Raw genomic sequence first — 26662 nt, 5'->3', positions numbered from 1 at the left:
CAGAGAATCAGAGACAACTGAGCAACTAACACAGAAGCAGGTCTCTACCCTTGGCCTCCTTTCAAGTTCTTAGCTATAGATACAGAAAAGGAGTCTACAAAAAATATCATCTATATCTACATATAGATATAGATATAAATGACATAAAGCCTACAGGGAGCGCTAAGTATTCTTTAAGATAAGATTAGGACGTGAAAACTTTCTGACAGGTTGGAGAGATTACAATAATAATATATGAAAGAATTGCATTACATGGAAAGTTCATTCAGATTCAAAAAATTAACTCCACAAGAAAGCAAGCAAGCTGGATCAATACAGATTTTTAAACTCTGAAGAACTGAAGGTAACCATAAAACAACTCTTAGGTGAAGCAATGGAGGATTGGCAAAGAACAAATGAACCATGTGCCTCTGGTCTACCCTGTGGGGAGAAAGCCTAGTAAATGGAGCCCACTCTGGGGACTGCAGTACAAACTGAACATACTCAGAATAGTGGCCAGAGAGAAGAAGCCTCCAGAATTAATGTTTTTAGTATCACATAAGTATAGGGGCCAGTTCCTGAATTAAGGAGACATCACTTTGCCTATAACGGTCTGTATAGTCAAAATTATGGTTTTTCCAGTGGTCAAGTATGGATGTGAGAGTTGTACCATAAAGAAGGCTGAGTGCCAAGAATTGATGCTTTTGAACTGCGGTGTTGGAGAAGATGCTTGTGAGTCCCTTGGACTGCAAGGAGATCAAACCAATATCCAAATGGATATTACTGAATATCCATTGGAAGGACCGATGCTGAAGTTGAAACTCCAGTACTTTGGGCACCTGATTCGAAGAACCGATTCATTGGAAAAGACCCCGATGCTGGGAAAGATTCAAGGCAAAAGGAGAAGGGGGTGAAAGAGGATAAAATGGTTAGATAGCATCACTGACTCAATGGACATGAATTTGAGCAAACTCCAGGAGATAGTGAAGGACAGGGAAGCCTGGCATGCTGTTGCTCATGGTGTCCAACTTAGCAAGTGAACAACAACAGTCTCTGTTCATGAAACCCTGTCTCAGCGGGAGTTGGGAGTGACATGGGTGTGAATGGGAGACCCACACTCTGCCTTTGCCCTGCCATCAAGCAAGTTCTATTACCGCTCCCCTTTTCTTAACTCCACACACATCCCACATACGTAAGGCCAGGTTTCCTAGAGCATAAGCAGTGTAGTTTAATGTAGCACATAGACTCAGCAATAAATAACATCAGATCTCATGGTGAATTTTCTAGTCATGCTCTAAATTTCTTTCAGTCCACTGATTGCATATACAGAAGAAAGTCTCTGTTAGGTGTTGATAAGTTTTTGACATTTCTCTCACACTTGCTAATTGTTTCTTTTTAATAAGGATAAAGCAGGCCTGGGGCATAGAACCTTCAGCAAGCCACAGGAGCTAGTTGGAGTTTTTAAACACTGTTCTCATATTTATTTTTATAAGGGAAACTGGCTTTCCATGTAAGGTAATGATCTAGTTTCTGATGGGGAGCAAAATAAAATGTGAGAGTCTAACAGTGCTTTAAAGTAAGAGAACAGGAAATGCAGCCTCATTCAGTTCAGGGTAGGTCTGTCTCTAGGGAGGTTTTTTTTTCCTCCCTAAAACCTTATTTAATACACATGCAAAAAAGGATAGTCTTGTAAAACCTTTTTAAAATTAGAAATTAAGTTCCCTGTGATCACTTTTGGCCTTTACATTTCTAGGTTCAGCACAGGGCATTTGGGACGGTCCCTAAATTCAGCTTTCCATTCAGCCACACTGGCATTTGCTCTGCTTTCTGCCTCCACCCTTTCCTCTAGGGAGGTTCTTGCTGGGAAACTGGGTGGAGTAAAAAAGGGAAGGATAAAAGGAAAGAAGGATTTGGGTTTTGAAGGGGAAAAAAACCTCTTAAGTCCATATATTGAAGAAGATTCCTCAGATACGTTGTTCTACTGACTGGGGTGGACAGTGCAGAAAACAAAGTGTGTCTGTGAGCATTCACATTGCATCACATGGCCTTTGGACAAGGGCTGAAGCTCTCTCTCCTGATGACCTAGGTGACTTAGCCCGGATGCAGCTGCAGCCTGTTGCTTGCATCATTTGCCCAGCCTCTATTGTGGAGAGTGAATTGGCAAGTCAGCAGTTTCCTTTCAAAGCCCATTTATTTAGTTTTTTTTTTGGCTCAAACACTGTATGTATACCCACGTTCTTAGCAGCATTATTCACAATAGCCAAAAGGTGGAAGCAATCCAAGTGTCCACTGATGGATGAAACAATAAACAAAATGTGGTTTATACACACAATAAAATATTATTCGCCCTTGAGAAGGAAGGAAATTCTGACACCTGCTGCAATATGGATGAACCATGGAAACATTATAAGTAAAACAGGCCAGATACAAAAGTATAAATATTGTATGATTGCATCAGCTATTCTAGAAGAGTAGAATTCACAGAGACAGACATTAGAATGGTGGTTACCAGCATTTGAGGGGAGCAGCAAATGGGGAGTTATTGGTTAATGGGGACAGAGTTTCAGTCCTAGATGATGAAAAATTTCTGGAGATGGATAGTGGTAATGGCTGCACAACAATGTGAATGTGCTTAATACTACTTAAATTATACACTTAAAAATGGTTAAAATTATTTTTAAGACTTAAGCCAAACCCAGGTGGCTCAGTGGTTCAGAATCCGCCTGCCAGTGCAAAAGTCACAGGAGGTGCAGTTTTGATCCCTGAGTCAGGAAGATCCCCTGGAGGAAGAAATGGCAACCCACTCCAGTATTCTTGCCTGGAGAATCCCAGGGACAGAGGAGCCTGGAGGGCTACAGTCCAGGGACTCTCAAAGAATTGGACACGACTGGAGCGACTGAGCACACACACAACACAGGCAAAACTATTCAGTGCAGATGAACCCAGGAGTACCTGGCTATGGAGAAGGCAGTGAAAGTGTACACCATGTCTCTCTGTTCCCACAGCCATCCCAGCCATTCCCATCTTCTCTGTTCTGCTTTATGCCCTGGGGCCACATCAATGTGCCTCTTGCCTTCCAGCTTCTGGCTGGAGTCACTCAGTGGGAACACCAGCAGGAGAATGAGGAAAGAAGGAAAACTGAGGATGGAGAATCTGTTTACTTGGTTCCCTCTCTGCAGGATTGCTGCCCCCTCACTGTCCCTTGACCAGAGGTCCCGCAGATCTCTCTGTCTCCAGACTCTGGTGCTTCCTCCTCTGGCCTCTTCAGACATAGAACACAGCAGCTCCCACTGCCCCCAGCCCCAGGGAACTTGCACTGTACCTCGTGATTTTCTCACTTCCTGCCAACACCTTTGTAAACAGTCCTCTTAATAAATTCTCAAATTACCCAATTTGAGTATACCATCTATTTCTTGTTGGCCTATGGCTTGACACGAGGTTATTTATAAAGATCAAAATTTGAGAAACACTGACCCAAAGAAAATCCACCTATATTCTCCAAAGATTGCTCTGAGCACCTAAACTTCCCAGATACCCAGAGAAGGCAATGGTAAGGGATGGTGAATGGTATTATCTTCCTCCCCATCCTCCATTCCCTCTCTTATACCAAGCACTTGTTTTCAGTTGCTATTTTAATGCAGAGTATTCAGCATCTACTGTTTTCTCCAATCCTGCAGATTGTAAATCACATTTTTTGTACATAACAGAATTTCATTCCAATAAAACAACTGAATGATTCAGATATTCCATAGTTTTATTTGAAAAAAAAGTATTTCTCCTGTATATGTTTCCATTGAATCCTAGGTACAGTTGTCCAAGCACATGGGGCAATTGCAGTTAAGTATGAATAGGAAGGTTGAAATGGTATCTTTGTAAAACTCTTTCAACAGACAATGGAGATAAAGCTCTGTAAAATGAGCACTCTCTCTCCCCTCTAAGGTGGCTAATTATGGAGAAAGTAAACAAGACTTCTGCATTCTTTCTTAGTCATAATGGCTTAGAATAAGTTGAATGCCCATCATCCCCCACCCCCAATCCAAGGGGGATATATCCTGCCCAAATACTATATACAGGTTATTTTCAGGTCATAAGAAACAGTCTCACTTGCTTTTAAGTTCACTGGCTCAGGTAAGCAGACCATATTTTTGCTGCAAGAGAAGAAAAACAAGAGGGTGTGCACTCAGGGCAGGTTCCTGGCTGGTCAGGAGAGAGGGCTCAGAATTGTGTGCCCTTGTGTTTCCATGATGTCAGGTCTACAATCATCTATGGGATGATTACTACAGGAGTCCACTCCTGCCCTCCAAGGGTCAGGTGTGGTAAGACATACTCTAAATGCCTGCTAGAGGTGGTACAAAGGGGATAGGAATTCCAGATTGACACCCATGACTGTGACCAGCAGAGGCTGAAGAAGAGGAAATATGCAATGAACAATCTTTGTCCCAATAAAATTCGACAGAGAAACTAAATAGAACAGATACATAAAACATATATATCTATCAGATAAAATGGAGTTTCTTATATTAAAGTGGGAATGGGGAAAGTCCACCCTCTTTGGTTTCTTAGCATCCCAACCCAAGATGGCTCTGCAGGAGGTTCAGGACACCCTGGGTCTCTGTCATCTCTCCTTCAAGGAAGCTTATCCCCATGATGAGACTGCATCTCTCAACAAGGGTCACATCTGAGATCAGCCTTGGTCCTGGTGGGTGTGTTTGAGGTGGGGTGGATCTGGGGCTTACTTGTCATTGACAGGCAGAGGAGCAGTGCAGAACCTCCCGATGATGGTCGTTTGGTCTTTTTTCCAAACCCGGTGGGAAGCCTGAAGCTTGAGTTTCACCTGGTTTATCTGACACTGAGGGCTGGGGTGAGCTAGGACTCCTTTTCCGACACGCTGCTGTCTAGGTCTGGAAGGGAAAGGGAAAGGGAAAGTAACTTACTGTCACATGTTTGGCCTTCACTTCCCTTTGGCTCCCAGGGGCTCTGTGAGTAGCCCAGTCAGTTAGTTCCTAGGAGGTGGGCACACAGTCCTCTGCATCATCCTTACCAGCACCTCGCCCACACCCCACAGCTTTGAGCATGAAGTGAAAAATAGGTGTTGATTTTTGAAAGTAAACAGGTGGACCCTGCAGTAAAACAGTAGCTCCTGGATTTACACATCAGGGAAAGTGTCCTAGTTAGTGATGTTCTGAATTCAGATTAGTGAAGATATTTACTCTCAGGTTCATCTAGCTGGAAGCAGAGGCCTCTTCTAGGATGTCAAATTCCAAGAATTTTGCGTGAAGACTACTCTATTCAGACTGAGTATGAATGTGTGGATGGAAACAAATGAACAAACAAACAATAGGCCTTGAGGCCAATCAGAGCTGGGGTGGAGTCCAGGTGTGGTCTCCTTCCGGCTTTGGTGTAACCCAGCCCTAGCTCTGAGCCTCAGCCCCTGCTCCCCTGCGCCCTGCCCTGAGCTGCCCCTCAGGGGCAGGCTCCTCTGGGCTCAGAAAAAGGGACTGTTAGAGAGAGGGAGCTCCCAAGGGTGCTGCTTTTCCCTCTGAATGCCATCGGGTGTTGTCTAAGCAGAGCATGGTTTCCCTTTCCTTTCTGGCCTCTGCGTACTGAGGAAATGTCTTCTGTGTGTACTTTCTAACCCAGGGTTAGTCATATAGTTTGTTTTGTCCTTTTGAGGAAGATCCCATAAAACTTTGTATAAAAGCTATTCCATTTTCTTTCTTTCGATTTCAAAAGTGTTTATTTCAGAGGAAAAAATAACAAAACTGTTCACTTTAAGAGGCTGCTTGGATGGAAAGCTTGGAAACTAGAAGGACTATAAAGGACACTGTGAGTGGGGCCCTGGGGACTTGACCTGGGTCCATTTTCTAATGGAAGGAAATCTTGGGGTTTCACAAATTTATAAAAAGTAGGGGAAAGACCACACATAAACCCCCTTCCCTTCTTTTCAATTTCTGTTCTGCAAGAGGAAACAAAACCCAAGGAATTGAAGTAATCATGTTCTTCAAAACAGTAATGCAAGTCTCTTTGGGGAGAAGAAGAAATCTTTGGATATCCATTCCAATTACTCAGGAAGCTTCTCAAAGTGTAGGGGGTGAGGCCATGCCTGGAGATTCTACTGCGACTGGTCTGGGGTGGGGCTTGCGGTCAGCAGTCTCTAAAGCTCTCCTGGTGATTCTAACCATCAGCCAGGGTCACGTGTCATTATCATGATTCCTGCAAGTGTTGGCTCATCTACCCAACAGAGAGGTGGGCTGGAGAGGTGATAGAAACACCCTTGTAGAAGTTAACATGACCTTGAACTGATCTAATGAAAATTACTCAGCTATAATCTGCAAGGCTTACGTGGGCACCCCAGGTCTGTGTGGGGGTCCTGACTATCTGCTGTCTCGGGCTGTGTGGACTGGGAGAGTTGGAACCCTGTCTGGTGGCAGAGTGTTTGGTAGTCCAGACATGCACTCCTCCAAGAGGAAAATCATCTTCCCTGACAGCACAGTTAATGTCCATCCCTGAAGCCCGAGAAGTGTTTCCAAACCCAGATATGATCCTGTCACTCTCCTGTTTAAAATTTCCAGCAGCTCTCCAAACTGCTCTCAGGATAAAACCCCAAATCCCTCCCCTGTCCTCCAGGGGTGGCATGGTCTGGCTCTGATTAGCACCCCCAGCCTCTTGTCCCCATGCCTGATATCACTGCTCCCAGGGTCACATCTCATGAACCCGTGGTCTGGGGGGAAGGAGCCTCCAAACCCTTCAGAACTCTACTCAAACACTGTTTCTCCATACTTAGCCAGGCTCCATCTTCTTTGCTTTCATAGCCCCTGTCACTGCTGACAATTGTGCATTTGCACGTATGGGCACTGATCACCTCGTTTGCACTGCACCCCTCCTGCTGGAAGCTACATTCCTCAGGCTCCCAGGCATGAGTGGGAGGCTACTTCAGGCAGAGATTCTGAGCTCCTGCCAATCACTTACCCTTCCCACCCCCCAGCCCTACTCGGTTCTACCAACACCACCTGGCTTTGTCCCTGTAGACCTGGAGTGGGAGTGACTGCTATTGCTGAGCTCTGCATTGCTTCCCCATCCTCTATTGAATCTTCAGTTCTCTCAACATATCTGTAATTAGCTCCTTGTGTTAAATTCCTTCTGTTGGACTGCCTGGCTTGGGCTCTAGTTTCCAGACTGAACCCTGACTGAGGCAGAGATTTATCTGGTTAGTCTGCCTCCTGCTGCTTGTGAGTTACTAACCAAAGGCTTTTTAAAGAAACATGCACCACAGCTGCTGAGTTGCTGTCCCCTGCCAGGCTTGCAGCTCCCTACAGTTGAGGCTTTCTGCCCGCTCATCTCAAGCCTGGTCCCACAGCTGCTTGGCTCAAGTATGACTCCACAAAGGAAGGAAATCAGCCCCGGTTCCAGGGACTGACACCACTGACCATCAACCCCGCTGGCCCTCACCTGGCACTCACTGACTAAGTTACCCTCTGCTTGGGAGTCTGCTCTGGTAACCCACTCTGATAGCCCCCCTCCCCACTCCCCCCATCCCTCTGCCCAGGAGTAGGGGCTTCCTGGGTTCTCATCAGCCCTGCCTGGGCCAATGGCCGAGGTCCTCCTACTTGCTGGCATCTCTGATGCCCCTTCCTGGATTCCTGACACAATGTCCTGTCAGGAACCTAGTTCCCACATTCTCACCCCCTGTTGGGATGTTCCCTTACTGCTGCCTGCCTGCTATTGCCTGAATACACTCTGCTTGGACCCGATACTCATCCTGAACCTGAAACAGTTGCCTGGCATGTGTCTGTGGGTCCATCTGTGGTAGGTGCCACCCTCATCCCCAGGTGCCACCCTCACCCCCACCCCCGGCCCAGTTGGCTCCACCCACCCATCAGTGACCACACAGAGCATGTCCTAGGATGTCCATGCATGGATGTAAATAGAAGGAGAGAAACCAGCCTGTGGGACACTTACGTACATGGTAACCTTGACCAAGGAGGTGACACTGCTGCTAAGGAAAGTGACTGTGATGCAGGTGTCCTTGTTTCTTGGCTCCTGCAAGTGAAACTCCACGAGGCTGTGATGCACTGGGAAACCAAAGCAGAGCAGACAACGAGGCCAGAGGTCAGTGGGAGCAATGCATGAGAAATCCCAGAGAGCAGCACAGCAGTTAGAAATCTCACTCTAACACTTAGCAGCTGTGTGACTGGGCGCAGTTACCTCTTATCTCAGGTTCTCAGCTTCCTCAAGTCTAAATTGTGTTCAGCAGCTCAGCTGTGTCCTCCTCTTTGAGACCCCAGGGACTGCAGCACACCAGGCTTCCCTGTCCTTCAATCCCCTGGAGTTTGCTCAAATTCTTGTCCTTTGAGTCGGTGATGCTATCTTAACTATATCATCCTCTGTTGCCAAGTGTAAATTGGGATAACAAAATTACATACCTCACAGTTCTGAATGAGAATTAAATGAATGAATACATATAAAGCCCTTAGTGTCTGTGCCTAGGAATCATTCAATACATGATAGTTTTATTATTACTTGTAATCCAAGAATGTGCCTCTCCTCTCTGTTTGGCAACATTATCCTGATGGTGTGATTATGAAAACCAAACAGTGTCTATCTAATACTAAATAATTAACTCATGAAATACAGCACCGCCCCTCCCCGCTAGCATGCACACAGTGTCAGGGAATCCACCGTGTGTGCAGGAGACGACTGTGGCCCTCCCTGGGGTGGCGGGGGGCCTGTGTGGCATCTCCGCCCTCTTGGGCAGCACTGAAACTGAGGCTCTCAAAGCTGGTATTGTCCGCACAGACTGGGTGAGCAGCCTGGTTCACAGTGATACCCCTGGGTCTGTGGTCCCTCCATCAAGAGAGGTTAAGAAGAATTACAGCTTCCCCAACACCCTAGCCTTCCCTCAATAAGGGGTAAGCCCATCTGGTGGCACCTGGCTGTGATGGTCTCTGAGCATTTTCACAGACTCCTTTGGTGGTTGGGACATAGCTAGAGAGGTAGTCTGTACTTTTTGATTTGTTATGTTTTATGGGTGAATATTGGGTGGAGGGACTAAGTGGATTTAGGGAGACAGCCCAAGTTGAAGTAATGATGTGATCCATATGGGCTCACGGTGTTAGCAACCGGACTCCTGCCAAGAACCCACAAGAAGACAGAGCACTGCACTCTACCCCTTCACAGAGGGGAACATCAGATGCCACGTCCCTCCTGTCTCTCTTTCTTGGTTGTTTACTGTGGATGCAGAGTATTATGTTGACAGGCAAGGGCTGAACAAGAGTGTATAATCACAATGTGGAAAAAAAATGTCTACCTTACATAACTTTAGGAATCTAATTCTCTGTGCTGAGTTGGATATATCACTTTACCAGCAGGTATCACCAATCAAAACAGTTTCCTGAGGTTCTGCTGATCTGGTCTCTGATTACTCTGGAAGCCCTAGAAGGGCCGGTCTGCTAACATTGGTGGATGGGAACTAGTAGTGAAATTCCTACCAGCTTTGGGCCTGATAAGGGCAACAGCACATGAGCCCTTGATGGTTTGCCAGGGGAACTGGATCCAAGGTGAGGCCCTGATGCTTACCAGTTGTGATGTCCTGCCTAAGCCACCGAAACTCTCTGTGCCTCACTTCCTTCACGTAGAACCAATAACCCCCAACATCACCTCATAGTACACTGTGAGGAACGAGGTGATGGAGAGAAAACACTTTGGGTGAAATGTTGCTCTACAAGAGAAAAACAGTATTTTTGGAAAAATGACTTTTGGGGAGCAGATTCTCTGCCCATGCTGGCACCTGCCTGGCAGAAGCCAAGGGTGACAGCTGTCCTTGGTGAGCAGTGCTGAGGCTGAGGCAGGTCGAGAGTGCTGGGGAGTGGGAGCTCGGTGCCACAGTGGCCTGGGAGCAGATGAGAGCAGGAGATGTTCAGGTGGGGTACCAGGTGGGCGACCCATACCCCACCACCAGGAGAGGAGGGGCCCAACTCTGATGCTCAGAATGGCAGGCTCAGGATGCAGGCCCCTCTGAGGTCTGTGAACAGACGTAACCATACTTCTGAGGGGATGGGAAGGGGATCTCACAACAAAGACGAAACAGAAAAGGTGTGGTTCAGTGAATTCCCCTCAGCAGGGATCCAAAAATGCCTTCAACCTTCAGGTGTGCCTCAGGCTCCCTGGCTGTCCAGACAGGGAGGAGACACCACAAAGCTGCCCTGGAGCTGGAAGTAGAAATGGGAAGTCGGTCCCCAAAGCCCTGCCTCTGACCCAGACAAAGCATCCTGCCTCAGGCTGACCTCTGCGCAGTGGCAAGGACCCAAGAGTAACTGAGAAAGACGACTGAAAAGAGCAGGTTCTCGGAAGAGGGGGCAGAAATACGAGTGTGGAGGCAAGTGACGATGGCGTGGAAAGGGTAAAGATTTTGAAGTCAGAAGACTGGAGTTGAATCCTGACTTCTTCACCCTCCCATAGAGCCTTGGGCACATCACCGCTCAGGGCTGGGTTGTCAGATGAGAGTATGGATGTGAAAAGCCCACAGCTGACCCACTTTATTCTTAAGAAGTAGCCATGAGTTCTCTCTAATGAAGTTACAAACACCCCCATCTCAGCTCCCAAATTCTCCTGTTGTCAGAGGGAAGGGAATTATTACTTACTGAATCCAGTCACTGTGCAGTGATTGCCTGTGTACTATGTATTTTATTTGATCCTCACAATTAATTCTTTGAAATAAGTACTATTTTCCACACAAATGTGTAAAAGTTCAGAAAGGTTAAGGAACTTGCTCCTGATCACACAGCAGGTGAACAGAGAATCCTAGAGCAATTCAGGTTTGGGTGACCACTGAGCCTGAACTTCAGGCCCTCTACTACTGGGAAGGTATGGCCACAAAGATCCCTCCAACAACCAGCCAGACACCAGTGATCAAAAAATAATATAGAATTAGGGTGGCCATATAATTTCCCATCCAAACCAGCATACTTCTATTCTGAACACACAATAAAGCAGACAAGACCCCAGGATAAAAAAAAAAAATTAGAAAGTATAGTCAACCTAGATAAGATGCAAATGCCACAGGAAGGAGGATGGTTCAGCTCTCAATTTAATGTTATAGATTCTAAGATACCCTTTTCTCTCTCACATTAGTCATCATTCACGATCACCGGCATCTTAGCTTCAATGAAATGCAGTGGTTAGGAGTCACAGTAAACAGTTGAAATATGTATGTGAAGGTTCAGTATTCCTCATGAACCCTGACGTAGGAGGACTGCTAGAGTGGAGACACACAGGGTGGGCAACGAGGAGGGGGAAATGTATGCAGGAAGAAGAAACCCAAAAGGTTCTCCCAAACACCACCCTAGAGAGAGAGCCCACACTGGAGGGCAGGATTCCATGGTGGGGTGGGAGGAATGAAGGTCAGTATACTGACCGAAAGATAAGATGCCCCCAGGTTCTTATCCATAGAGCAATGGTTTAGGCTGGCTCTGATAAGTTTGGGTTCTCTCTAAGCCCAGGAGATGCTGCCCTCCACCTCTCACTTTCCATGACCTTTTTGCCCCAGTTCTTCACCTCCCACTTTGGCTACCACGATGGGCTGGACACAGCCCAAGTTGGAGCCCTGGACTCAGCAGGTCAGCACACTGGCAGAGTTGAGCAGGGCGTTCCTCCCCACTCACCACAATACGGAGCCATGGAAGTGGTCATCAGGTAGACCTTCACCTCCTTGGGAAGTGGCTCTATCTTGACACCACCTTGTTCTACCAGCCCTGGAGATAAAGAAGAAAAGACAGTAGGGCCCTGAGGAGGCCATTTCAGGGTTCAGTGGCACCCAGCCTTTCAGTGATTAATTCATGCACCTGTTCATTCTACAAACAACTGTGTGAGTCCTGGGATACAGCAACTCCATCCAGACAAGGATAAACACACAAGTAGACAGCAAATACATTCTTCAGATTATCTGGTCCACTCCCAGAGGGTATTCATATGAAATTATGAAATGATGTCTCCAGCTTGCCAAACAATCTATATGACAGTTCTTTTAGTGGTATTTGTATCCTATGCATTGGAGCACAGAAAGTGTTTGAGTTAAAGAATAATGGTTTTGACAAGTTGGAGAAGGGCTTTCCAAGCAGAAAGTAAAGTCTGGGCAAAGGGATATTGGGTGAGGAAACATGAAAAATATTCTTGGAAGTATAATTAGCATCCCTGAGGTGTTTAGAAAAAAGGGAAAATCCCGTGGGAGATGAGGCTGAGCAGAGAGTGTAAAGTGGTTGTTAACCATCTGGCCCATCACATGTGTGGGAAACAGTGACATATGCCTGATGAGCAGAAAGTAATGTTGTTTTGCTTTATTATGGGAAACCACACCTACTTTAACATTTTGTCAAGCTGATATTCATTTCATTCATATAAGCAATGGCAGGCTGCTGCAGTTCTGAGTGGCAGCTGGGGGGTGGGAAGTGGGAGAGTGAAGGAGGGGGAGGAATCACACATTACCCAGGAGTTTTTCCTGGAACTCTTCAGGCTGGATAACCCCAGAATATTCACAACAATGGTCTGCACAGGGTGAGCTGAGGCTGGATCCCTCAGCCTTCCCGAGCCATTCTCTCCAGACTAGCCTGGATCCTCTAGGGACGTGTCCAGGTCAATCAGCAATTAGGAACCCCTCCAGCTGGCACGTGGCCTCACACCTCTAAGACAGGCAATGTGTGCCAGTCTTAGGGATTTCCCCACAGCACTTTGATGTCAAGCCTATCAGGAACTAGAGAACGGCTGGCCTAGCACGGAAGACCATGGTGTACAAAGACTATGGTGTGCATCAGGTCCAAGAGTGGGTGCAGGGGATCTGGACCACACTGATGCTTCTGGAGAGCATCCTGAGGTAGACTTGCAGGTCAGGGTCTCTGTGTGTGTGAAGGGCGTGCACAGAGTGCATACGGCATCAGGAAGCAGTATTGGGGGTGGGTGGGACACAGAAAGCTAAAGGCCACCTTCTAGGTGAGAACACCTTCTAGCTGAATTTTGAACATTACTTAAATTTTCTTTACCCAACTTGAATAGACTTTTTGACCATAGGAGATCAGGACTTGAAGAGGTGACAAGGCTTGAACTCTCCCCAAGTTGTCAGAGGGAGTCAAAGGAGGAGCACTTACCGATTCTTGGACAGGAAAGAAGAAAAGGGTTGAAACAATCCAGACACTGTCCAGCAAGGAAGTCCTTGTAGTTTGTGCAAGGGAAGGCCATCAGTGGACAGGAATTCTCCAGAGCGCTGATGTAGAGGTGTACAGCCCTCATGTGATCACAGATCAGATAACTGTAGCCTGAACAAGGCCAAAAGACACAACCAAGTTTCAGTTCAAGACACATGGAAACTCCCTCCATGCTACTTACTGTCACTCTATTGAACGTTATAGTCCAACAGGCTATAAATACATGGGATATCCCCCTGAGCCACATTTTTGAAATATTGATGAATATGGTTACTATACTCTCATTTTTCTTTTTAATTTTTTTTGAAGTGATTCCTTTTTTTAAAAATTTTTCTTTTAACTAAGCTTAATTTACCAATAAAATTGCTTACTTAGAGACCCATTCTTCCATGATCATGCAGATTCTCTTTTGGAAAATGGAAGCATGTGAAGAGTTGGCGATCCTGACCCTACTTCTCAAAATGGATATTGGTCTGCACATTTTTGCCTTCTTCAGCATCACCCACACAACCAATTGTATTCAACCTCATTAAACCCAATCCAACAAAGAGACAATCAAGGGAGTCAGCAGCAGCTCATGGTCCATCTATGAAAGCCAATGTACTGAGGTTCACCTCACCCAGTAACTGACACTGAATCTGCCAAATGTCCCAACACAACAAACACTTGGTTTCTTGTTATTGTTGTTGTTGACTATTTTAAAATTTGTGATAATTCACACTGAATGAATTTGCTGGGGCTAAGAGGTCTATAGTGAGCCATAACTCCAGCATTTAAGGTCTTCATACTCTCCCTTCACCTTGGGACCCCCTCACTGGGACCAGAACCAAGTATGAGCTGTGTGTGGATTTTCCTTTCCCCCATTGTTGGAACACTGTCTATGGCCAACCCCCTTCTAGCTACAACAAGAAGATGGAAGACACAAACTAAACCCTTCTCAAGTTGTGTTATGAAGGAAAAAATGGAAAGTGACCAAATAAAATGCCAAAGAAAATTTCAAAAGCCATTAAAACCAAACCAATCTGATCAGAATTGCTGAAAAAATTATGAATTATTAAAAAAAAACATGATTTGGAAAATCAGTGAATTTGATAAGTTGGATTAGTGGTTACTCAACACAATTGTCAAAAGAATCTTTAAAATGATAAAATTTTGGTAAAGAAGGAAAAGGTTAAAAACACAGTATTCAGAAATCAAAACTCCCATATGAAATGTTGATAGGTTAGCTGCATTCATGAGAAGAATATAACAAGACTAAACAACCCTTAATGCTTAGCTTTTGGTAAATTTAAAACTGTTTAAAATTATGCTAAGAACATAAAAAATATATCCAAAAAGAGTATCCAGAAGAGTAAATTTAGAAGAGAAGATAGGTATATTCATTGACTGTATTCAAGAAGATTATCTTGAAAGCAATTTTGAAGAACTTAAATTTAATTAGTTTGGGGAAATGGTTGTGCAGTGAATTGAACCCTCAGCTAGCTAGCTTTGGGTACACCAGCCTGGTTCTGACACAACGCGGCACTGCAAAGGATGTAACTAGTGTGGACCCTGCCACAATGTGGGGTCTAGGAAGAAGAGAGGTTATTGGCTTGAGTGATGGTGGATGATGGTAGGGCCTAAGATATAGGGAGGGAACCTAAATATGGAGCAATCTTAATTTCAGGCAGTCCTCCCCTAGAATTCCTTGTCTCCACAGACATCCATTCAATAAGTGCTGAGTAAGCTCAATGGGACATAGCAAATGACACTGTCAGGAAGACTCCTGTGGCTCACACTGGCTGACTCAACACGAAACCTGTTGATAAAATCCAGTCTCTGGAGCAGCCAAACACCGAGTGTTTCTGGCTTTCTGACCTGCATAAATGGAAGTGGGACAGCCAGGCTGGTCTTGGCCTCCATTGATGAAGTAGTCCACGTGTCCGACAGGAATCCGAATGCCCAAATCTGCAAGAAGGCAGAACCTTGTTACCCTCTTCCTTCAGGGGCCATTTTCAGGTCCCCATAGCAGGGTCTACTGGCCACAGAGCCTGAAGTCTGACCTTGGGCACCCATCCCTTCTCTGGGCTGAACGGGGACCCGCTTATTCCTAAATGCTAGAAGATGACAGAACTAACTAGCCGTTAGATGGTTTTCTAAGAGGTTTTGTCATGCTGAAAGGAAGCTAAGAATAAATTCATAAGAAGATACTCATATTTGCCTAATAAAATCAAGAAAAATATCCCTTACATTTTTATGAATCAGTAAATGTTATAATAAGCTTGGTAAATTTCCTTGTTGAATAGTTTCTATTACTCTAAGTAACAGTTCAGATATATATGTGTGAGACCACATTTACAGTCTCTTACATGCTTTTGAGCTTCTATGACTAAGAAGAAATATAATCTGACGACAAAGAGATGAGTTTGTGAGGTAATAGCCTTTATCCCATCAGTGTGACAATATCTGACCCCTCAAGATCAGTCCAATTTAGCTGCCAAATATCATGACTTTCTCCTTCATATTATCTGTCACAATTGTAAGCAGTGGAGTGTGTGTTACCAGTTTAACGTCATCTATCCAGGGTTTAAGTGATGACCTAGAATGCTTCCTTGCCCATCATCTGTCAGGTCAGTTCTACCTCCATAATATATTTTGAATCCTTCTGCTTCTCTCCATCTCTACTCCCACCACCTTTGCTTCAGCCACTATTGCCCCCTCATCCAGGCCACCACTGCAAACACCGTCCAAAGGGCCTTCCTTTACTGCCCACCTAAAGTCCATGCTCTGCCCAGCAGAGTCATCTTTTAAAGGAATCCAAATCGCTGCCCTATTCTCATTGATCATAGAATAAGACGTAAACCCCCTGCCATGTCCAGTCTGGTCCTGCTCCACTTTCTCATCGCATCACTACATGGTTCTCCTTCCTGCCCTCACCCACCATAAGGCTTTCATTCTGGCTGCCCTCCCCATCTATAACGGTCTTCTCCCAGCTTTTTCCAGTGCTGGCTCATTCTCATCCATGAAATCTCACCTCAGACATCACCTCCTTGGACAGATTTTCCTCAATAATCCTATCTGAGGTAGACCCCGCACCCCCTGCCAAGTCAAATACGCTCCTCCCATAGCCCTTACTATCATAATCACGAGGTAGAATTATCTTGTCTGTTGACTTGTATGTAAGGTCCACTAAGGCAGGGCCTTTACCCGTCTTCTCCCCACTCTACGGTACCTAGCTTATGTTAGTACCAAATACTAATTTATTGAACAAATCAGGGACAAATGCTTTCCCTGTTAGCCTGCAAGTCCCACATGGTGCCCTGTGCACTGCAGTATTCTTAGTGCCTGCTACATAGATCAGTCAAGACTAATTGAATAAACGGAAGTTATTTTTTTATCATAAAAAGAAAAACTTTTTCTTTTATCATATTAGGTAGTGGCTACAACTTTGAAGGGGACTGAGAGGCCTAGGACAAATAAATAGGGACCAATAGGTCACCTATTTAGCAAATTTAGAACATAAAAGGTTAACATTGTTAATTAACATGGTTAATTAATAACTAAGCAGAGGGCTATGGACTTTGTTTTCTTATCTGTGAAATGGAGGTGGAAAAGAGGATTGAGTTATATGACTACATGAACTTCTTCCAGAATCATGAATCTGTGAGTTTTGGATACTAAAAAGGCTTCTAGCCAAATGGAATGAGACATGGCTGTCTCTCAGTTGAATTGCAAACTCTCGTGGTCAGAGACAGATGTAATTTCTTCTGGTACCCAACACACTGAGCAGAGGCCCTGGCACTAGACTCTGGGCATCTGACATTGAGTAGGAATGAGGAGGAGTGTCTGCTGGTTATGATGGATTCAGAATTGGGGGTTCTTGCCTGTGCCTGTCATTACTGGAGGCAGCAGTTCTCTTTCTTCACTCAACTGAGGGCTGGCCTCATCTCTTGGGAAGGAGAGAAGTTCTGACAGGCACGAGCATCTGCCCCAGAAGTGGAATGCCCCAGTGTCCCAGGGCGAGGCACGTTCACCCTGAAAAAACAGCCTGACTTTCCCGTGTGCCTGCCAGGCAGAAGTGCCCTCCAAACACTACCTCACATGAGGCTGAGTGTTGAATCAGAGTGAGACTCATGACCAAACAGTTTTGGTCCACAAATGAGAATCCTTCTGTCTCATGCTGGCTAAAAATAAAATCATTCATCTCAGTCCCAGAGCAAAATAGGGCTGGAAGAGACTTTTGAGATCATGCTGGTAAACTCCTCACTGCAACAGAAGCTCAGAGAGGAAGGGTCTCCTCCTAGGGCCACTCCTAGCCTCTGCCCTGTGCTCATTGCCCTGCCACCCCCCGACCCAGCTCACTGTCCGTGTCTGTGTGGATGGCTTCCACGAAGAGGGCATCCCCAGGGTCCAGACGCTCCTCCAGGCTGGCTCTGGTGTATTCCGGTCCAGCAGGGTCCAGGCCTGCAAGGACAGACACGTCAGGGGCCCTGTCATTTCAGACACAAGAACTCTCATGGATCTACTGCACACCTACACGGGCAACCCTTATAGTTCAGATCAGAATCCCCCAACAAGGACCCAAGGGTGAGAGAACTAGCTCAGGACCACCTTTCCCAGGAAACCCTACTCTGTTGAGTAGAGAGAACTCTAACTTCTTCATGACCCAGTTCCTCTGGCTCTGAAATGAACTTGCTAACCCCGACCATTTGGTAAGGGTTAATGTCAGTAATATTCATCCTCATGTAGTAATAACAATGGCTATAATGTTTTGAATAGTTACTATGTGCCAGGCCTTGTGCTGGGCAACTTCACACATTCTAGTCCTTACAACAACGTGTATGCATGCATGCTAAGATGCTTCTGTTGTGTCCAACTTATTGTGATCCCGTGGACTGTAGCCCACCAGGTTCCTCTGTGCATGGGATTCTCTAGGCAAGGATACTAGAGTGAGTTGCCATGCCCTCCTCCAAAGTCATCTTCCTGATCCAGGAATCTAACCCACATCTCTTATATCTCTTGCATTGGCAGGAGGGTTCTTTACCTCTAATGCCGCCTGGGAAGCCCCTTTACAATGACAGAGTGAAGTAAATATTACTCTCTCCCAGCCTTACCTTGGCTCCCTCCTTATTCCACCCAAAAAGCAGACTATAAGACAAGTATGTAAAGTGCAATAGCTTATTTGGGAGAAAATCACTGAAAGCATGGACTTCCCAGCTGGTGCTAGTGGTAAAGAACCTGCCTGTAAATGCAGGAGACATAAAAGTCACAGGTTCAATCCCTGGATAGGGAAGGTCTCATGGAGAAGGGAAAGGCAACCAACTCCAGTATTCTTGCTGGGATAATCCCATGGACAGAGGAGTCTGGCAGGCTACAGTCCATGGGGTCACAAAGAGTCGGACATGACTGAAGTCACTTAGCATGCACGCACAGAAAGCATCATGAGGGAGTGGAAAAAAGTCAGAGAATGAAAGACAGTTTTAATGACTAGACTATCACTTTGGGTCTCATCCCACTGGGGACTCCCTGCAGGACTCTGCAAAACACAACTCAGAACTGTCCCACTGAAGTGCCAGGCAGCCAGAGTATTTACCACACAGCTCTGGCTCCTTACTGATTGAGGGTAGTTCCTGAAGCATAAAATTCCCAGCACTGTGCAAGTATTTAGAAAAACTGTGTAAAGGTGATTTCCACAGTGGGCCAAGGAGATAGGAGCTGTTACAACCCATTTTAGAGTTGTAGAAATTGAGGCTTAGAAAGAAATAGATGGCCTCTAACACTGACACTAGAGATCATGCAATAACAACACAATACCATCTTATCCAAAAGGGCCACAATAGGTAAGTTTTAGTGGTGATCAATGACTTGATCATAAGAACAAAGGCCTAACACACTTCCCTCTGCCTGCCTTAGCAAACGCTCTTCCAGGCATGTTCTCTCTCTCTCTAAACCTGAGCGAATGGGCAGGGAAGAATGTTACCTGTGATCCGTCCCAGCTGGCCATTGTAGAAATGTCCTACCATGCCCCCTACATGGGCCCCCAGGCTGATGCCAATGATGTGGATTGAGGACTCTGACACACCCAGCGCCTAGAACAGTCATTTACAGTGAGTTACATTTGGGCCACCCCAGCCCCTGACCTTACAAGGGTAACAATTTCCTCTGAGGCATCAGAAGCAGAAGGTCTTGGGCACGACGTACCAACCACACATGCTTTGGGGAGAAAGTGCAGAATCTCACCCTGTTAATCACTTGCCCTTGCCCTGGGCTCCCCACCTGGACAACCCATTCACTTTCCTTTTGGTGCCCAAGGTGTGTGAGGAATGACCACAGCCATTTCCTCTTGAAAGCATAGCAGGGTCAGCTATCGGCACCCCCGATGTAACAGGTAGTGGTGCGTCTTACAGAGAAGCAGCAAGAGGCTCAGAGAGGTTCAAAACTCCGCCTGAGGTCAGCACAGTAAGTGGTAAAGGTGAGACCTCAATCAAAGACCCACAGACTACCAGTGGCTCTGCTTCCTCTCTAAAGCTCCTCCTCACGTGTTATTTCTTTCTTTCTGAGCACTCACTCCCCCACAAGCAGCCAGAGCTCACCCTAAGCTCTTCTACACCTACCAGGAGTTTACGGAGGAAACGGGAGATCTCAAGTCCCAGCTTAATCACATTTTCCACAGCTGATAAATAGGCCGCTGTGGAGCCATACACCCAGTCCACAGCAATCACGTTAGCATCTGCTGCCCGCAGAAGGGCACCAATGAATCTATCAATCCAGGAAGGCTTTGTTCCTAAAGCCCTAGATGTGGGGCCAAGAAAGGATAGGAAAATTATCTTCCCAGTCAGTATTCATCATCATGGAAATTACAATGACATTTCTATAAACCAGAACAAATCTAGAGAAAACAGTCACGTGTGTGTGTGTGTGTGTGTGTGTGTGTGTGTGTGTGTGTGTGTGTGTGTGTGTGTGTGTGTGTGTGTGTGGTGGGGGGTGGAGGGGAGTATGAGCACTAAATCCTACAGTGCTTTGAGCATAAGGAGGACATAATCCTGAAGTTAGCAGGGTTCCTGCTTGCACATGTGGAGCCTGTGGGTAAATTGTAAAGGGGTACCTTTGTTCCGGGTGGATGTAGACTTGGGCCAGGGCTCAGAGCTCAGGTCAGAGTTCAGCCTCATTGACCCTCAGTCAGGTACCTTTATGCAATGCATAAATCACATGGACCACATGTGCTGACCCTGCTTGTGTTACTCATGCAAAAGAAAAGATAGCTTTGTGTATTAGAGTTCAAGGTTTGCAATCTTAATTCTCACTCTATAACACAGACACCTTCCTTGGGGGTGTTTCCATTTACTTGTTCATGCATTCACCCTTCATGCGACAAATGGGCCAGGCAATGTGCTAGGTGCTTTCTGAGAAATGAAGAAAAATGAGATATATTCTTTATTATTCTAGAACTTAGAATATAATAGGACTTTTCTAGGAAAAGAAGAGGAAAAATTTCAGAAAGCTTTCCTAAGAGGTTAGGAATGGGAAAGAAGTCTTCTCCATGGCACAGAGTTGGCTCATGTGGACAGAGGAGCCCAGCCCGGGTGTATGCCAGGGAATGTGACCTGGGGGGCATCTGGAACGACAGCATAGCAAGGCTTCAGAGCTCTCCACTCCATCAGCTATCTCCGGGTCGCAGGTGTCTCTGGTTGAGCCTCGGATGGTGGCTAAATGCAGGATTTGCCAGAGGAGAGATTTTGGCCCAAGAATGGGAAGGAATGCCTAAGGGAAGATGTGACTGGGACTCTGGAGTCAGGGGTTTGAGAGGCAGGGAGAACCCAGCCAGAGATGAGGAAGCAATTATCCTTTGTGCAGTGCCTCACTGTCCACCTCTTCATTGGGTCCCCCCCAGTTTCAGTTGTTCTAGCTACTGTTTCACCATATTCTCTCCCTTTCTCTTCCCAGCAACTTTTTACTATTTTTGGCGTTGTCAGTGAATTTTGGAGAGAAGATGTTGGAAGGAAGGGTGGTGATTGATTTGGGACTCAGAGACTATATATTACAACAAAAGTTGGACTGTGGATCATCAAAGAAATTGAAGAAGTGTGTAGTGCCTGAGAAACACTAATCTCTGGGAATGATGGAAGTGGAAGTTTCTTAGGTTGTGAAACCCAGGTAGAAATGAAGAAGAGGAAATAAAACCCTGGATAAAAACACCCTGATGTTACCCCTGAGCAATTGCACAAAGCCTGTGACCTTGCTGGCTGAAATGAATCATGCAACCCACACTTGAGGGAGGAAAGGATCACTGAGACCATTTTTACAACCTCCCTTTTACTCAGGCATGGAAATCGAGGCTCCATGTGCTACTTATCCAGGGTCATTCATATTTACTGTTTGAAAGTATAAAGATGAGACTTAGCAGAGGTGTAACATATGTGACCAATAAGAAAGAGCAACACAGCGTGTGTTCATGTTGCTATGAGACCTCTTCAAGACCAGCAGAAGGTAAGCAAGGGGACCTGTGACAGGCAGTAAATCCATTTCTCCTTTTGCTCCCCACTAACTTCCTGTGGTATGAGGGTCATTTTCCAGTTCCTAGTGGAGGTGATCCTATTGGTTGGTTGGCTCCCACCTGAATCCATGGATAACTAGCTTGGTTCCTAGAGTGGCATTGAACTCAGAGTTTTGGATGTCACTACTTTCTTCCACTAGCTGCCCACAGCTGGGATTCGAAGGAGTGAAGAGGAGAAACTGGACTTTGAGATTGGTGCCTCGGAGGAGATTGGCATTCTGGAAGTCAGCACAATTCATCTGTGGGGTAGGAGGTGCATCCCCTAGAAGAAAAAACAAATAAAACCCAAGAAACTTCAAAGGTGAGGTCATCTGTTCTTAAAAAGAAGAAAAGTGCTTTTGAAAGGAAGAAAGAAAGAAACGGGTTTACAGGGATTGATCATAAATCAGCAAGTGTAATAATGGCTCATTTATTAAAGGCATCACTTCTATAACCAAAATCTGTGACTATTTTTCATTTATAAAGATAAGATACCAGAGAAGAATAAAATACTGCTCAATTAGAGAAGATTAAAGGCCATGGTGAAACGGATATTGTCATGGGCTAAATTGAGTCCGCTTTCCCCCATAAATTCATGTGCTGAATTAACTAACTAATCCTTAAAACCTCAGAATGTGACTGTATTTGGAGACAGAGTCCCTACAGAGTTAATTACACTGAAATGAAGCCATTGCGTGTGTTCTCAGTCATATCCAACTCTTTTGCAACCCCATGGACTGTAGCTTGCCAGCCTCCTCTGTCCATGGAATTTTCCAGGCAAGAATACTGGAGTGGGCTGCCATTTCCTTCACCAAGGAATCTTCCTGACCCAGGGGTGGAACTGGCATCTCCTGCCAGGCAGATTCTTTACCACTGAGCCACCTGAGAAGGCCATGAAACCAACAGGGTGGACCCTTATCTGATACAACTGATGTCCTTAGATGAAGAGGCAATTTGGTCACAAAGAAGAAAGATGACGTGAAGACATGTGGAGTAGATAGCCATCTCTAAGTCAATGAGAGAGGCCTGGAATGGATCCTTCGCTCAGAACCCTCAGGAGGAACAAATCCTACCACCACCTTAATCTCATACTTGCAACCTCCAGAAGTGTGAGAGGATAAACTTCTGCTGTTTGAGCCACCGGTCTTGGGCACTTACTTTTTTCCCTCTGAGCCACCGGGGAAGCCCTTTCTTACAACAGTCCTGGCTAAATAATACAGTTTTCTGAAAAGAACCCTGGGCTATAAAATAAGCAGTTGCCCTGGGGACTAGGCTCATTCTGGTCTGTTCATCCCATCCCAGAGTGATCACTTCTCACTAATCACATTTTGTCCTTAGGAGCAGTCCAGAGCCACTCCAGAGCCTGCAGTGCCCAGCACATGGCTGCCCCGATGATAGAGAAGGCATTTAATGAGCTATATGTATTTGATAGTGCCTTCCAACAGTTACCTTTAAATAGGATATTTTATAGCCAAGGTCACTGAAGGGCCTTCTACAGTACTGAACTGAAATGGCAGCATACTGTAACTCCTGCATCCCAGGGAGCTGAAAATCTGGCCTATCTTTAAGACCCAACAGCCCCCTGTCATGCTTGTGATAAAGATGGGGGCCTCTAACACCCAGCTGTCTTACAGAAAGAGACTGACAGGAGCTGCAGTGCATACACTGAGTGCCCACAGGGCCCTAATCCTGGTGCTGTTAGCAGCGACCTCGCATTCCTACCACAGGACAAAGCCATCTGCAACATCAGAAGACAGGTCTAGATTGCAAACTGATTTGCACAGCCCTCTTCACAAGGAACACAGCTCTCTCAGGTTTCTGGAATAGTTCTCTGCCTTCAGAGGTAACTGGGGAGCATGTACAGAAGGCCTGTGGATCTGCAGTGCACTGGGCCATAGTACTGTGAGCAGAATGTGGGCACCCCACCCTTACAGCTCGCCAACAGTGGTTTCCTCACCTCTGCATCTGAGCCCCAGGCCTGGTTCCCGAGTCCCCTTGCATCTCCCTTCTCACCAGGCAGATCTCAGACACTCCTGCAATGAAGCCCACTCTGACAGTGCAGGCCCCCAGGCTCCTCAGCCTGTGGCAGCTTGTGCGTGTTCCCATGACCCAAGATAGACTTGTCATGACTTGATCACCTCATCTGCCTCCCCCAACTTCTGGAAGAAAAGGTGAAAAGCCTCTACCTGAACAGGAGACCTGAACTACATACATGACTATATTGCTCTATTGGTCATGTAGTAAACATAGTTTGTCACAGAGCAAGGCCCAACAAGCATCATAGAATCAATATATTCCAGACAATGTTATCTAAATAAGCAATAATAAAAATTAGAAATCAATAACAAAATTATTTAAAGATACATTTAGAGATTTTTTAAGTTTAATTCCCTTTTAAGTAATGAATGAGTTGAATAATCACAGTAGAAATTAGAGAATATTAAAAACTAATGACAATAAAACCAATATAATATCAAAGCTTGAGTTAAAGTAGCTAAAACAGTACTAGGCTGATAGCTATTAATATAACCTTAAATGCAAATATGAGGGGGAAATGGGGAAAGATACAAATCATGTAAGTTAATCTTGTAAGTCAGAAAATTGAGAAAGAATACTACAGCAATTCCAAATAAAATGTAGGGAAATAAATACAAAGGAAGTAATTAAAATTAAAGAAAACAATGAATATGAATATCATCAGGAGCAATTCAGCCCATGCAGTTGCTCAGGTCTACCTTCCTAGAGAGATCTTTGACACTTTGCTTTCTCCCACCACCAGACAAATAGTAAGTAAATCCTCAGAACAAAATATTCAGAATTAAACCATTCTCACTACCTATACTGGTACCACTTTGGTCTAAACCACCATCATATCTCAAAATTATGTGGCCTGCAATGCTTTTTCTGCCTTTATCCTCTTCAGCCTATTGGTAGCATAGTAGCTAGAAAAGTAAATCAAATCATGTCACATCTCTGGGCAAAAGCCACCAAGGCATTTCACTCAGAATAAAATCCAAAGTCCTAACAGTAGAAGAAAGCCCTAAATATCCAGACCATCCTCCTGAAGAGCCTTCTCCTGTCCCACTATTGCTTCCTCTGTTCCAGTCACTGTCCTCCTATCTCTTCCTCACTCTAGATAGGTTCCTGTTGGAGGTTCTGTGTGCTGGGCATTCCTTCTGCTTGGCATGTCTTTCTCCAGACATCCACATGGCTAATTTCCACTTCTGCTTTAAGTCTTTGCTTGTCAAATGTCATCTCCTTTCCTCTAACCCCCATTTAAATTGCCATCTGCCTGTGTGCCTGAAACCAATGGCTCAGCCTGGTAGAGAATCTGTCTACATACAGGAGACACAGGAGACACAAGTTCGAGCCCTGGGTCAGAAAGATCCCTTGGAGGAGGAAATTGCAACCCACTCCAGTATTCTTGACTGAAAAATCCCATGTACAGAGGAGCTTGGTGGGCTGCAGTCCATGGGGTCACAAAGAGTCAGACATGACTGAATACAACACACAAACTAAGTGCCTCACCTCCATTTTCTGAATCTTCTTTATCCTGATTTATTTTTATAGCAATTATCACCTAATCAAGTTTTTATTTACCAGTTTATTATTAAATGTATTGCTTATTAATTTTCCCACATTAGAAGATATGTTCAAAGAAGGAAGGGATTTTATCCATTTTGTTCACTCTACTGCCTAGAATAGTACTTGCCACACACAATAAATAGCAAAAAGTAGCTCTTTGAACAGGATAATAAACTAGATGTACTTTAAAAATATAAGATGTACTTTTGATGCTGCTGCTGCTAAGTCGCTTGTCGTGTCCGACTCCGTGCGACCCCATAGACAGCAGCCCACCAGGCTCCTCTGTCCCTGGGATTCTCCAAGCAAGAATATTGGAGTGGGTTGCCATTTCCTTCTCCAAAGTATGCATGCATGCTAAGTTGCTTCAGTCGTGTCCAACTCTGTGCGACCCCATAGACAGCAGCCCACCAGGCTCCTCCATCCACAGGACTCTCTGTAAGAGAGAGTAAAAAGAGGGAAGTCACAAATAAACAATACAGAGAATTAAAAGGGGATGTAAACACAATAAAAATTTTTAAACCACAAAGAAGCATATTTATACCCATCCAACAGTTTAAAAATACAGATGTTTTCCTAAATTGATAATTTCCTAGAAAAATAGCTTACTAAAACTTAGTCAAGAAAGAAAAAAACAGAAAATCAAATCTAAAGCTGTAGCATAAAGGAACTGAAACAGTAGTTTTAAATGTATTCATCAAAAAACTATATCAGGACAGATTTCACATAGAAATTCTACCAACAGGTCAATTCCTATCTTACTATTTTAGAGAATAGAAAAGGAGAGAAAGAATCCATTCCATAGAATCCATCATTCTATGAAAACAGCCAAAATGTCAAAACTGGACAAATAAAGAAGGAGAAAGGAAAACTAAAGGCCAGTTTCACTATTATACATAGACATAAAAACCCTAGATAAAATATCAAATCCATCAAGGGTAACAAGAACTAAAAATACATCATGGCCAAGCAGGGTTTAGTCTAAGAAATGAAAAGATGGCTTAACATTAGAAAATATATTAATGTAATTCACATGTGAACACATTAAAGAAAAAAAAACATATGCTCAACTCAATAGATGTAGGGGGGAAAATGATAAAATTCAGTACCCAATACTCCTTAACATAAGAAAGAAAGGCTATCTACCAAAAGCCTATAGCAACGATTATACTCATTGGTGAGATACTGGAAACATTCCATTTGGAACTGGGAACATGAAAATGTAAGCTATCAGTGCTTCTATTTAATATTGGACTAGGAGTTCTAGTCACAGCTAGTAAAACAAGATAATAAAATAGGATAAAAGTTATGATGTTTGAAAAAGGGGAGAAAAATTGCCAATATTTGCAGGTGATAGAATGAAACTGTCCAGGGATTTCCCTGGTGGTCCAGTGGC

At 44.9% G+C, this 26662-nt stretch overlaps 1 protein-coding gene across 3 annotated transcripts in view; it reads right to left on the bottom strand.

Moving 5' to 3' along the window:
* The window catches only part of PLA1A (phospholipase A1 member A), a 40779-nt gene that overhangs the window by 10096 nt on the left and 4021 nt on the right, over window positions 1–26662 (bottom strand). For 2 of the 3 annotated variants that reach the window (XM_065943462.1, XM_065943465.1), the window contains 10 exons: window positions 21766–21967; window positions 19766–19943; window positions 19132–19240; window positions 17514–17615; window positions 15030–15119; window positions 13116–13283; window positions 11640–11729; window positions 7943–8051; window positions 4716–4880; window positions 3722–4127 (listed from right to left, as the gene is read on the bottom strand). In XM_065943462.1, the coding sequence (XP_065799534.1) occupies window positions 4043–4127; window positions 4716–4880; window positions 7943–8051; window positions 11640–11729; window positions 13116–13283; window positions 15030–15119; window positions 17514–17615; window positions 19132–19240; window positions 19766–19943; window positions 21766–21967 (1298 nt within the window). In that variant the 3' untranslated portion in view covers window positions 3722–4042. Of the gene's footprint in view, window positions 1–3721; window positions 4128–4715; window positions 4881–7942; window positions 8052–11639; window positions 11730–13115; window positions 13284–15029; window positions 15120–17513; window positions 17616–19131; window positions 19241–19765; window positions 19944–21765; window positions 21968–26662 lie in introns of those variants that run through there. The other variant, XM_065943464.1, reaches the window with a different exon arrangement.

Source organism: Muntiacus reevesi, chromosome 8, assembly GCF_963930625.1.
Source record: "Muntiacus reevesi chromosome 8, mMunRee1.1, whole genome shotgun sequence".
NCBI lineage: Eukaryota > Metazoa > Chordata > Mammalia > Artiodactyla > Cervidae > Muntiacus > Muntiacus reevesi.
Note: the sequence above shows the minus strand (reverse complement) of the source record. Positions and strands in the feature narration are given on the sequence as shown.